The following is a 13,127-nucleotide window of genomic DNA, read 5'->3' as shown; positions in this document are numbered from 1 at the left end:
AAAATTAACAAAAGCTGGTACTTTGAAAAGACCAGTAAAATAAGGTCTCTGATAAGAAAAATAAAGAAAAAGGATAAAATAGGAATGTGTAACGTTAATGAAAATTAAAAAAAGGAGAATTAAAAAATGCTATAAAATTCTGAGAAATAGAAAAGTACTGAATAAATCAATAACTTTGGAAGAAATCAAACTGTCAAAGAAGCATCTCTCTTTCCTCATGCCTACACATAAGCTTTTAAAAATCCTTCTAACATGTAGGGAAAACGATGGGAAGTACATACAATGCTGATTAGCTTTGGTAAAATTATCAATGATTTAATTTATTTTCCTTTTTGCCTAAAGCATTAAGTTTCTGCATTAAGCATGTCTTTTATAATTAAAACAGTATGGAGAAGGGGAAAATTGTTCAAAGAAATATCACTGTTCTCTCCAGCTCTGCCATCTTATTTTTTTGATAACACAAATACAATACTCTCTAATTAACTTATAAATTTAGTACAAGTATAACCAAAACCTGAAAAGTCTTCATGGAACTTAGCCAACTGATCTTAAAAATATATATACAGTGAAGAAAATGCCAAGACAATTTTGAAGTTGCAAAATTCACTCTCCAAGATTCCAAGACTTACTGTGACGCCACATTAAATTAAGACATTTGGGTAGTAAGACAGTAATAGACAATGAAACAGAAGAGATAGCCCAGGGAAAGTTTCACACATATATGGAAACCTGACAACTAACACTGCAGATCAGTAGGAAAAACATGAACCATTCAACTGAGTTTGTACCAGATTTGTTAACCATTTACAACACACTACACAAAAATTAAATTACAGGTAAACTGAGGCCCTAAATGTGAAAATCAAAATTTAAAAATTTTCAAAATAAAATCCAGAAGACTATATAGTATAAAACCTTGAATTTAAGATTTCTTAAAACTAAAATGTAAATTTAATGTTAAAATTTCCTATTCTACTCATCAATGCAAAAAAAAAACAAGCCACAGACAGGAAGGAGTTTATCTGTACCATATATAACTAACAAAGCTTTAGTACCCACAATATATAAAAACTCCTAGAAATCAGTGACAAAAAATAAAAACTTCAAAGTTGACTTCTAATAAAGTGCTCCTTCTAAATAGGATTTACAGATTAAAGAACTACAATACCAAGCATCACCATCATTTGAACACTTACTGCCATTCTGGGCTAAATCTTTTACATATTATTCAATCTTCAACATAACTTCTGAGGTAGGTCCTGTTAAACCCATTTTAAAAGTTGTAAAACTGAAACTCAGAGGTTACCTTGTTCAATGTTAGAGGCCAACTCTAGTCTGTTAATTCTAAGTCACGTGCTTTTAATCTGACAAGCCCTTCATTGAAAAAAAAATTTCTTGTCCACCATCAGTAATGCCAATTTATGTTCAACTTTAATACTATATTTCTACTACAGAAAATTTAATTGGACTTTCAAGATATACTTCTTTGTACATATCCTTTAAGAATACTGACAAAGAAATGTTTATTGAGCAAACTATGCTGAGCATAAACAAATTGAAGAAAAAGTTATTACAAAGAATGTTCTTGGAAAAAACATCACAGACATATGCAAAAAAAAATCAGGTATCATATATCTTCTAATGGAAAAACACATCACCACTTATAAAATATTACTAAAAACAGAAGGAGAACCTGATGGTCTGTGGATCCATCTACCAATTGACATATATGGACAACATAATAATTATAACATCAGAATACAATCAGTATATGCAAACTATGGACAACTCTGTAAGACCAACAACCAGTTTTCTTCAAAAATAAAATGTAATTATGAAAAACCTCACAGTGACAAAAGGAGAATTTCTAAATTGAAAGAAATTTAAAAGGCATGTCAATTTATTGAATGTGTTGATCTTATTTGATCCTGATCCCTCCCCACCACGAAAAATGAACTCTGTAAAAATATTATGACTTTCATGAGACAAACAGAAATCTTAACACAAATCTGGCACTTGAGAACATTAAGCAATTGTTGCTATTTTTTTTGGGGGGGGGTACACTAACAGTACTGTGATTGTATTTCTTTAAAACAGAAAGAAAGGGAGAACTGACCCTATCTTTTAAAGAGACACACCAAAACATTTATGGATGAAACAAATAACCTGGAATTTTTCTCAAAATAATACAGGAGGAGAAAAGCAGAGTGTGGATATCCTAAGTTTTAGCAATGGGTTGTTCGTTGATGATTGTTGGGACTGAAGGACATATAAATAATGCTTCATGATACTACTGTGTCTTTTTTTAATGTTTAAAATTCACCACAACAGTTACAAGATGAATCATTGCTCAAAAACACATACCTTTCGTAACTGTTATATGTTATTAATTTTAAAGTAAAAATACTACCTAACCACCTTAACCCTTAATGAAGTATGTCTGAAACTAAATTAAGAAAGCTATTACAGTTTAGGGACACAAATGGACCAAGTTAAGAGATTAGAATAGTTAACAACTATATTCTAATTCATGGTGCTCCGTACAGTACCAAAGCCAACTATTTTGCAGCTCAGTCTCCACATTCTAAAGATAACAGAATAATGAGCTACTTTCATGTATGGAAGCTTACAGATATATGGAATACTACCTACCACATGAAATACTTTAAATTTTCTCCAACCTTTCGGCCATTCTATTTTTTCTCTCCCTCCCATATATTACACAAACCCTTTGCTGTAAAATCCATATCATTCAGCTAAATTGTTCAATGGCTATGAATTTGTGCAAGCCTATTGACAAAACTTTGGCCATGTCTTCCCCTCAACATATACTGCTCACTTCTGCTCCCAAACATTTACAATATACAGGTCACAATCCACTGATTTCATGAAATCTACTCTGATTCTACCAACCAATCTTCCCTAACGTAGCCATAGAGCATTTGCTTAAACCTTGTATATTTATTTCTTCTAGATGAGGTTCTAGAAGATACAGCTCTTTTGGATCTCCAGCAAGAAGGAAGAATGTTGTGCAATAAAATTAATATTTACCTTTTTACTGATAAGTGGCTCATGAGATTATGAGCATGTTGAAGCCAGAGACCCTTCAATAGTCATTAAATATATACTGAGTATGTACTATTTAACAGGCACTACTGATGACACAGAAACAATAAAACAAGAAAGGTCCCTGCCCTCAAGACGCATATATTATATTCTTAATGTCTTTGAATCACCAGTCTTTAACACAGTGCTGTCATTTAGTAGACACACTAATGTCTCTAATTTGAAATTCTAATACAAATACCCTAGCAAGCATTATGTAACATTTTAAGAAAACTCAAAATCTAAAAACCCAAACAACACAGTTTTTGTTAACCTGTTGTAAGTCAGTTACGTTCAACTACTACCAAAAAAGTTTTCTTTAGCATTATTTTACTGTAATTTTCTAGGAAAGCCAATGATGATGAATAAAATAGCCATATCACAACTTAAAACTGTGCATTCAGCAATTTACAACAAGTGCTTTCAAAATTCTAGTGAAATTTAACTTGAAAAAAGCTAACTACTTGGGCCCATCATTCTGCAAGGATTTCAAAGGCAAAATGGTTAAGAGTACAGAAATGAAGCCTCTGAAACAAATTACAAAGAACATAAAAAAACATTTTAAACAAATGCAACAAACTTCATGTTAAAAATTCACAAATTTCCTTTCTTGTTGTACAGTCTCACTGACCTGACCAAATAGAAAGGAGTCTAAAATCACTGAGAACTGAGTTAAGTCTACAGCACATTTATTAGGATAAAGAAAAATGAAATTTCAACATACCCTAAAGCTATAAAAATTGGATATTCTTTATGTAGTATACATTGATAACATTAACAAAGGACCTAATTCATGGAAAATACTTTTTATGCATGATCACTTTTAATCTTCAGAACTTATAATCTCAATTTTAAAGAAACTGAAATTAAAAATGTTTAAGTATCAAAGAGACAAAAAAATTAAATTATACTACTTCACAATTCAAACACACCTAGATGCCCAAAACTGCATGAGGTAAAAAAGTAATAAACTGTAAGAGAAAGTACCTATGATGCATATGAATCAATTTTCTTTTTATACAGAGTTATAACAAAAAAGATAATCATTGAAATAGATCACATATACAAAGAGGCAGTTCACAGAAATAGAAAGCCAAATTTAAAAAATCTCACCCATTTCAAAATACAAATTACAAAACTTTTTTTTACTGTGATATTAGCTAATATTCTAAATTTTTATTAAAACCCAGGATTGGTAAGGGTGTAGAAAAACAGGCACTCCCATACACAACTGTAGAAAACAAATGAGTATGGAAACTTGTGGCATTGTGGTTTTAACAAACTTTTTAACTGTAAATTTCATTTGACACTGCATTTTTACTTCTATTTTTAGTATGCTCAGTTTTTAACTGCAAAGGGAATCAAACCAAAATGTTCATCAATGTGGAACTAAATTGTGGTATGTCAAGCAACTACACTGTGGTGCATCCATAGAACAAAGAATAAGATAAACCTATTACTGCAGAGATATTATGTAATTTTTTTTAAAAAAAGTGAACTTCTACTTTTGGCCAAGAAGGTATAACATGGGCCAGTTTGCCCAACTGAGAAAAAAAATAAAAGAAAAAGAAAATCACACATAATACATAGAACAATGTTTTTCAAGACCACTGGACATCAGACAATGATGAACAATGATCCCCGAGAGTCAGAAAACAACCATGGGGTAAGGCCATAATCATCCCAGCTTACTCACTTGAGAAAAAGCCCAGGTCAAGGCACAGCTCAGATAAGGAAACCAGGTCGAACTTGGAAAACTCCCTGAGAGTTAAGAAAGAGGTAAGAATCCAAGGAGACCAAAGCAACTAGAGTTTGTATGGCAGAGTTCCAAAGACAGTTGCACGGAGAGAACTCTGGAAATCTGCAGAGAATCCGCCCTGAGTATTCAATGCATGTGCATAACTATGTTAAGGGTAAAGTAGAAGATTATTTTTCTTGTTGTTTAAATCTTTTAAAAAGATAAATGGCTGTTTAAACAAATAAAAAGAATGCCATATAGAATTTATAACACATAGAAATAAAATGTTATAATAGTACACAGGCCAAAGGGGGAGAAGTATTCACATAGTATATGTAAAGTAGCATAAATACTACTTGAGTTAAGACTGTGATAAATTAAAGATGTATGCTATAAATCCTAAAACAGCTATCAACATAACAAAACAGCTACAAGCTAATCAGCTAAAGAGATAAAACGGAATTAAAAAAATTACTCAATCCAAAAGAAAGCAGGAAAAAAAAAGGGAACGAAGAACACAAGGGACAAATGGAAAACAAACAACAAAGTGGTACTTTTAAAACTAACCATATTAATATAACAACATTGAACGTGAAGGGTTTCAACAACCAAAAGAAGAGGGTGTAAGACAGGATTTAAAAATCAAGTCTCTATTTTATGCTGTCTACAAGAAATACACTTTAAAATCTAAGGATACAAACAGTCTGAAAGTAAAATAATGGAAAAAGATATACCATGTAAACTGTATTCAAAAGAAAGCCAAGATGGCTGTATTAATATCACAAAAAGTAAAGCAAAGAAATTCAAAAAAAAAGAAAGCAAAGAAATTTTTAAAAATTTTAAATTTTAAAGCAAAGAAGATTACTGGGGATAAAAAAGGTCACTGCATAATAATAAAGGGATCAATGAATCAAGAGGACATAGTAATCCTGAACGTTTATGTACTAATTATAACTTCAAAAACATAAAGCAAAAACTGGGAGAACTGCAAGAAAAAACAAACGAATACACAATATCGGAGATTTCAATATCGTTTTCTCAATAAGTGACAGAACAATAAAAAATCAGGAAAGGCAGATCACTTGAGCAACACTACCAATAAACGTGACCTAATTGACATGTATAGAACACATCACCCAACAATAACAGAATGCACATCCTTATCAAATGCACTTAAAACTAACAGGATATATATTTGAACCATAAAACAATAAAATAATTACAAAGATTCAAGTCTTACAAAATATGTTCTCTAAGCACAATGGAATTAAATTAGAATAACAGAAAAATACATGGAAAATTCCAAATACCTGGAAATTAAATAACATACTTCTCAATAACCCATGGGTCAAAGAAATAAAAAAACATATTGGAATATATTTTGAACTGAATGAAAAGAAGTATAAATGTCAAAATTTGAGGGATGCCATGGAAGCAACATTTGTATGAAAATACACTGCATTAAACCTCTCTGTATTAGAAAAGATATGTCAACTACATCAACTTCAATGTTAAGAAAGAAGAGAGCAAACTAAATACAAAGCAGAAAAACATTAAAACAGCAGAAATCAATAAAATGGGAAAGAGAAAACTCAATGCAACCAAAAGCTGATTTGTTTTATATTAATAACATCAATAAATCTTTAGCCAGACTGATAGGGAAAAGAGAAGACACTAATTATCAATACCAGGAATGAGAGAGGCAACATCACTATAGATTCTACAGATAACTAAAAATATAAAAATGTAATACAACAAACAACCCTATGCAAATAAGTTCAGCAACTTTGATGAAAACAGACTAATTCTATGAAAACAAAATTACCAAAGCTCACTCCAGAATAAATAATGTGAATAGTCCTATATTTATTCAATAAATTGAATGTGTAGTTTAAAACCTTCCCACAAAGAAAACACCAGGCCCACACAGCTTCACTAGTGAACTGTACCAAACACTTAAGAAAAAAATATATCATTTAGGGTATTTACCCTATTATCAGGAAAAAAGTAAGAAGGCCTGCTCTCATCATTTAAATATTGTACTAGATGCCATAGGCAAGAAAAACAAAAGGCATCCAGATAAAAAATATGATGAACAGTGTATATATAAAATCTGACAGTGTCTGCCAAATAGCTGTTCGATCTAATGAGTTTGGCAAAGGTGCTGAATACAAGAGCAATGGGCATAAATAATCTGTATTTCTATATATTAATAACAAATGGACATTTGATTTTTTAAAATATTACTTAAAATAGCACCAAAAAACACAAAATAAGGATAAATCTGACCAAAAAAATACAAAATCTATACAGCGAAAACTAAAACACTACTGAAAGAAATGAAAGACCTAAGTAAATGGAAAGATAAATTGTGTTCATGGATGAGAAAACTCAACATTAAGATGTTAATTTTCCCCAGATTGCTCTACTGATTCAAGTTAATTTCAATTAAATCCCAGCAGGCCTTTTTGTAGAAACTGACTCATAGGAAAATGTTAAGGACCCAGAAGAGCCAAAACAACTTTGAAAAAGAACAAAGTTCTACCTGATTTCAAGATTTAATATAAAACTACAGTAATTAAGACAGCACGTTTTTGGCTACTAGGTAGACAAAAATGGGTCAATGGACAAGAATACAGTACAGAAATAGAATCATACGTACATACATAATTGATTTTTGACACAGGTGCAAAGCCAGTTCAATGAAAAAGATAGTCTTTTCAACGAATGTTGCTAGAAAAATTGAATGTCCGTATCGAAACCCAAAAAACCTTGATTCATACATTGAACCATATTAAAAAAAATTAACTCAAAAAGACTTAAATGCAAAAGTAAAAACTATAAAACTTCTATTAGAAAACAGAGGAGAAAATCCTCGTGACCTTGGGTTACACGAAGATGGCTTAGATATGACCAAAAGCATGAGCCACACCAAACCAAGAAAAAAAAAAAAAAAAAAACACCACAGAACATCTGGTAAACTGAAGTTCATCAGAATTAAAAACTGCTGCACTACTGCTCTTCAAAACACTGTTGAGAGAATGAAAACACAAGTGGCAGAAAATATTTTAAACCATATATCTGATAAAGAACTTGTAACCAGAAATGTAGACTTCTCAAAACTCAAGAAATAAATCAATTTAAAAAGCGGACAAGAGATTTAAAAAGACACTGTACCAAAGATGATACACAGCTTGCAAAAAGCCCATGAAAAGATGTTCAGCACCAAAGACATTAAGAGAAGTGCAAATGAAAACCACAAAGAGATTACGACTTCACATCCACTAGAATCTCTATAATCAAGAAAAACAGACAACAGGCACTGGAGAGGACGTAGATGGACTGGGAATCTCATACCCTGCTGGTGGCAATGTAAAATAGTGTAACCACTTTGGAAAATAGTTTGCAGTTTCTTAAAAAGTTAAACATATGCCTAACCATATGATCTAGCCATTCCAATCATAGGTATTTCCCCAAGAGAAATGAAAGCATACATTCACAAAAAGACCTGCACAGGAATGTTCACAGAAGCTTTACTTATTATAGCCCCAAACTGGAAACAATCCAAATGTCCATCAAGAGTTGAGTGGATAAACAAATTGCTGTATATCCATACAATGCAATACTACAAAGCAATAAAAAGAAGTGAACTATTGATATACAACATGGGTGAAATCCCAAAATAATTATGCTGAGTGGAATAATCCAGGCAAAAAGAAGGTACATACTGTATGACTATTTGTTTAAAATTCTAAAAATTGCAAACTCATCTATAGTGACAGAAAGCAAGCAGATGAGTGGTTGCTTGGGGAAAGAAAGGCAGATGGGAGAGATTACAAAAGGGCAAAATGATACTTCTGGGGTTCATTATCTTGATTGTGGTGATAGTTTCATAGGTGTATACATGTCAAAACACTAGTATACCTTAAATATATGCAGTTTACGTCAAATTGTATCTCAATAAAGCTTTTTTTAAAGACAAGATATGGACCAGTACACACGGCATGAATCCATATGTGTCGCTAAACAAGGATGTTTATATGTGTGCTAATATATAAACTAATAATTTCAGGAAAAAATGCACCAAAAAAAATGTTAAAATAATTATCTACACCTAAGAAACAGGACTGGATATCAGGGAGAAATACTTTTCACTTAAAATTTTTTTTTAACCGTTCACATTACTTTTTTTTTTTTTTTTTTAATTTCATAAAAGCTTAATTACTTGTACCTAAGTCTGACGCCAAAGCAAAAATTCTTAACCATTATCCTAGAAAATGATTTAAAACATAACTTTAGTTATCAAAACTTTTATATTAAACACTGGACAAAAAAATTGGCTAGCAATTACTTTTATATCATTTTCTAATGTTTTCTCTTCAAACTACTAATACAGAAAACTGCCAGTAAACCAAATCTGTACATCCTCTTCCAGGCATCCTCATTTCTCTCTGCTTGTTCGGGGTTCTGTGAGTTCCTTTTCTCCTTATCCAATAACAGTTGACAATTCAGGCTTGAATCATTTATTCTTTTAAAAAATTCACTTCCAGAGGCTGTTTGGATAGTAACTATATCTACATCTTGCACTCTCAACTTAGAAAACAGCATTGCCAAATAAAAGTAAATACACCTTCCCACAAAGAGCTCATCATTTCTCCCCCAATCTACATAATATGAACTTGACAAGCCTAAATATTAAAGCATGGACAAGTACTTAGTTTACTAGATACAGAGGACAGAAAATAAGCAAAACACAAAATATCTCCAAAAGCATTCTGAATAGTATCACACTGTTACGGATGAAATTTTAAGAATTCCAAAAATTATTTGCAACAGTCAGCATTAACTGGACTAAGCACACAGCTTTTCAAGACTACTCACACTTGAAGGAGGGAAATGTCATTGCATCCAACAAGTACCTTAGTACTAGGCTTGGAAGATGTGTCAGGCTTGGAAAATTGAATATTTAAGACAAGAACCATGCCCTAACAGGGCAGAAAGGCTTACAAACAAAAATTTATAATACATCAAGATGTTAAAATATGCAAGGATTCAAGGAAATGAAAGGCCTAAGCACTAGAACTAAGGTTTAAAGTATGAGTAGTTTTCCTGGCCATAGTGAGTGAGGAAAGATTCCAAACAATCTCTACTATAAGGCCTATCTTTCTTTAACAGACACACAAACCAGCTTTGTAACTTCTGACTCAAATTTGAAGCTAACTGCCTAAACAAGTTTCTTTTCTCTTTAAAGATCAGAGTAACTGACTTCTAACGAGGCTTATCACTGGCGAAAATATTTTGGTCTTCGTAAGACAAAAGCAGAGCGAAAAAAACCTTAGATTACTAAAATTATATGATTTAGGTCAAATCACGTATCTGTCCATTTAAAACCATCACTTCCTCTCAGAAAATTGGGTTATTTTCTATTCACAAGAAGCCGTGTCCGAAAACTTTAATTCCTTGAACAGCATTCATAACTATTTTAAAATGTTATTCTCACAGACTGCCTTTCTAAAAAAATTTATGGTTGTTGTCTACTTAGGTTAAAACTATTTATATAAACCAACTTTAAAAATTCAACAAAACACTTTACACTTGAATTCTGTAAGCTGTATTAGAGTTTTCAAAAGCCAACAGAAAGTTTCCACTAATGATGATAATAGACTCAGTTGATTGAGGAATCCAGTTTTCATTAGTTTTAAACTTTTTTCCTACCTTCACGCCAACTGCAACTTCAGTGACAATTCTGTAATGAAAAAAAACAAGTTTCAACCTCTTGTTCTTCAAATGGTCATTGTCTGACTGAAACTTTTTAGGGTAGTTCATCATCCATGAATTTTCCACTTACAGTGCAGACAGAAAAAACAAAGATGGTCAGTGGCACATTATCAACTTGGCTTTCTAGAAATGACTTTCAAAGGTGTGACGAAACCCACCACACTTTTGGTATTTTTCAACACTTCAAATAGCAAACTGAACAAAACCCCAAAGCCTATAATGCCCCTTTACCCTTTGATTAGTAATTTAAAACTTAACTCTTTAGTAATCTTTATAGAAACAGGAAACATGAATTCCAGGGCAAGTTTTGCCATCTATTTCCATATTGATCTGGGGGAAAGAGTGAACTTCTCTGGATTTGTTTCATCTGGAAAATAATCTCCAGAGAACCTCTAGGAAGATTCAAATTTTGTTAATCTGTTAACTTTTATGTGACCTGCACTTAGTTTCTTCACAAAATACCGAACTCCAGATGCTTAAAATAAACTCACATTTTACTTCTGACCCTTCAAATACTGTCAATGATTCCAATAAACGTACTTTTTAAGTGATACTGTTTTCCTATGCCCCCAAACGGGCTGAATACGGCTGTATTTCGCCCTAAAGGGTGCCTCCTTTCTAACAATGAGTTAAATTATTAAATCGTCTTTTCAGATGTGGAGCGTTAAGTACCAGGGAGACCCTGGTCCGTATCATTTCCCGAAGCCCTTGCCTCACCTCACTCAGCACTCTATCGCCAGCCTCAAAGATGCAGCACGGTTCTGGCTTTTTGGAGTTGTTTTTGTTTTTCCAGAAACTGGTCAAAGTAGCTGAAAAGAGGGCCCTGTGTTGACTATCTACTCTTGTTTCTGCCATGGCTCTTGGCCTTTGCCCATGTGACTGATGTCGACCACAAACACTTCGTTTTTGAGATGATTTAATTGCTGGGCCCTTCTGCCAAGCTTGGAACGATCTTAGGCCACACAGAAAGGCGTTTTTTCAGCCTCCCGCCCCCACTAGCGGACTCCAGTGAAAACAAAGGAGTGTGACATCTGCCCTCCCCCTTCCTCCCGCCGCCGCACGCCTCCCCGCCCCCCCTTCCCCCGCGGCTCCCACTCAGCCTTCCCCGGAGCTCCCGCCACCGGCATCTCCCCCAGCCGGGGCGGAGCGGGGCGGGCCGGGCGAGACCGGGGAGGCTTGGGACGGCTGGGGGGGCCTAGGTGGGGGGGGGGGGGCTCTCTCCTCTCCGCGGGGAGCCTCCCACGCAGGCCTCGCTCCCAGCCGAGCCGCTCGCCCGCGGTCCAGGTCCCAGGTTACGGATCGAAATGGCTCCTAGAGGGGGCAGGGCAGGGCGAGACGTTCTGGGACCCCCCCAGAGCCCATCCCCCGCCGCCCCGCCGGGGCCCGCTGCCTCTCCGGGGTCGTCGCCCCGCCGTCTCCCCAACGCCTGCTGTGTCCACGAGCCCGCTTTCTTCCCGTTTTCTCGACCAGAGCCCGCCACGGGGAAGCCCAAGGAGGGGTGTGTGCGATGGGGCGGGGGTTGGGTAACGGCAGCCCAGCCCTAGGGAGGGACCGCCGGGGGATTTCGGCCCGACCCCGGACCGGGCCGAAGGCGGGCCCCACTCCCCTCCCGCACACCTCCTCGCCGGCCTCGTTACCTACCCGTCCATTGCCGAACCGGACAAAGCTTCGCTCACAAGAACCGAGCCACGCAGCCGGCGAGACACACAAGCGGAGAGAAAATGGCGGCCAGGGCCCGACGGAAATTGCCGAAGGTGCCGGAGCGCACGGGGCAGCGCGCGGCAGCGGCGGCGGCGGAAAGAGCCGAGCGCGCCGGCGCCCGGCTGCGGGCGGCGAGCGGCGGGGCGAGAGGAAGAGGGGGAGTGGGCGCAGCCGCCGTCGCTTCCTACGCGAGGCCGCGCGCATGAGGCCCTCCGCCCTCCGCGCTCTGGGCCGGGGCGTGCTGCTGTGCAGCGTGGCGTGCTCGGTTTCTTTTGAACGTTCCTCTCCGAAGTCCCTGTTGCCCTCCTAGGGCGCTGTGGGTGCGACACCGCCCAACCCTCCACACCCACTGCCTTGGACCTCGGGAGCGTGGTCAGTGGACCGCAGGACTGCCCCCAGGCAGCCTCCACTTTTCCCTCCAAATCAGGCTCCAAGTTGGCTCCCCTTGACCTAGGCGGGCCAAGGAAAAACTATTTTATAGCTTTTTTTTCTATGCCATCTTTTATTTGCAGACCTCTCCATCCTCTTAAAAAAAGAAACAAAAAACACTTTACCCCGTTAACCAAGACCACTGCTTAGTAAAAATAGTATTTCCAAAGTAGGCGTCATCAGATTGAAACATACGCTTTTGCTTCCAGACACTTGAAGTTCCAAGTGGAGAAGGATGTGATTCTCACCTCACTCAGTTGATGATTAGTGGGGACCCGTAGGAAATATTCACAATGCCTGGATGGAAAAGAACACAGGTTGAGCGATGTATTAAAGAGTTGGTACAAAAACTGGTACCAAGGGTAGGATCTACCAT

At 36.2% G+C, this 13,127-nt stretch overlaps 1 protein-coding gene across 5 annotated transcripts in view; it reads right to left on the bottom strand.

Annotated features, from left to right (window-relative positions):
• PTBP2 (polypyrimidine tract binding protein 2) overlaps positions 1–12,442 on the bottom strand; it is an 80,335-nt gene extending 67,893 nt beyond the window's left edge. For 4 of the 5 annotated variants that reach the window (XM_068540379.1, XM_068540382.1, XM_068540380.1 and 1 more), the window contains exons 1-2: positions 12,263–12,362; positions 10,559–10,589 (exon numbers count right to left, since the gene is read on the bottom strand). In XM_068540379.1, the coding sequence (XP_068396480.1) occupies positions 10,559–10,589; positions 12,263–12,270 (39 nt within the window). In that variant the 5' untranslated portion in view covers positions 12,271–12,362. Of the gene's footprint in view, positions 1–10,558; positions 10,590–12,262 lie in introns of all 5 variants that reach the window. The other variant, XM_068540383.1, reaches the window with a different exon arrangement.
• Positions 12,443–13,127: the final 685 nt, after the last annotated feature.

Source organism: Eschrichtius robustus, chromosome 3 (assembly GCF_028021215.1).
Source record: "Eschrichtius robustus isolate mEscRob2 chromosome 3, mEscRob2.pri, whole genome shotgun sequence".
Taxonomy (NCBI): Eukaryota; Metazoa; Chordata; class Mammalia; order Artiodactyla; family Eschrichtiidae; genus Eschrichtius; species Eschrichtius robustus.
The sequence above is the reverse complement of the archived record's forward strand: the minus strand, read 5'-3'. Positions and strand labels throughout refer to the sequence as shown.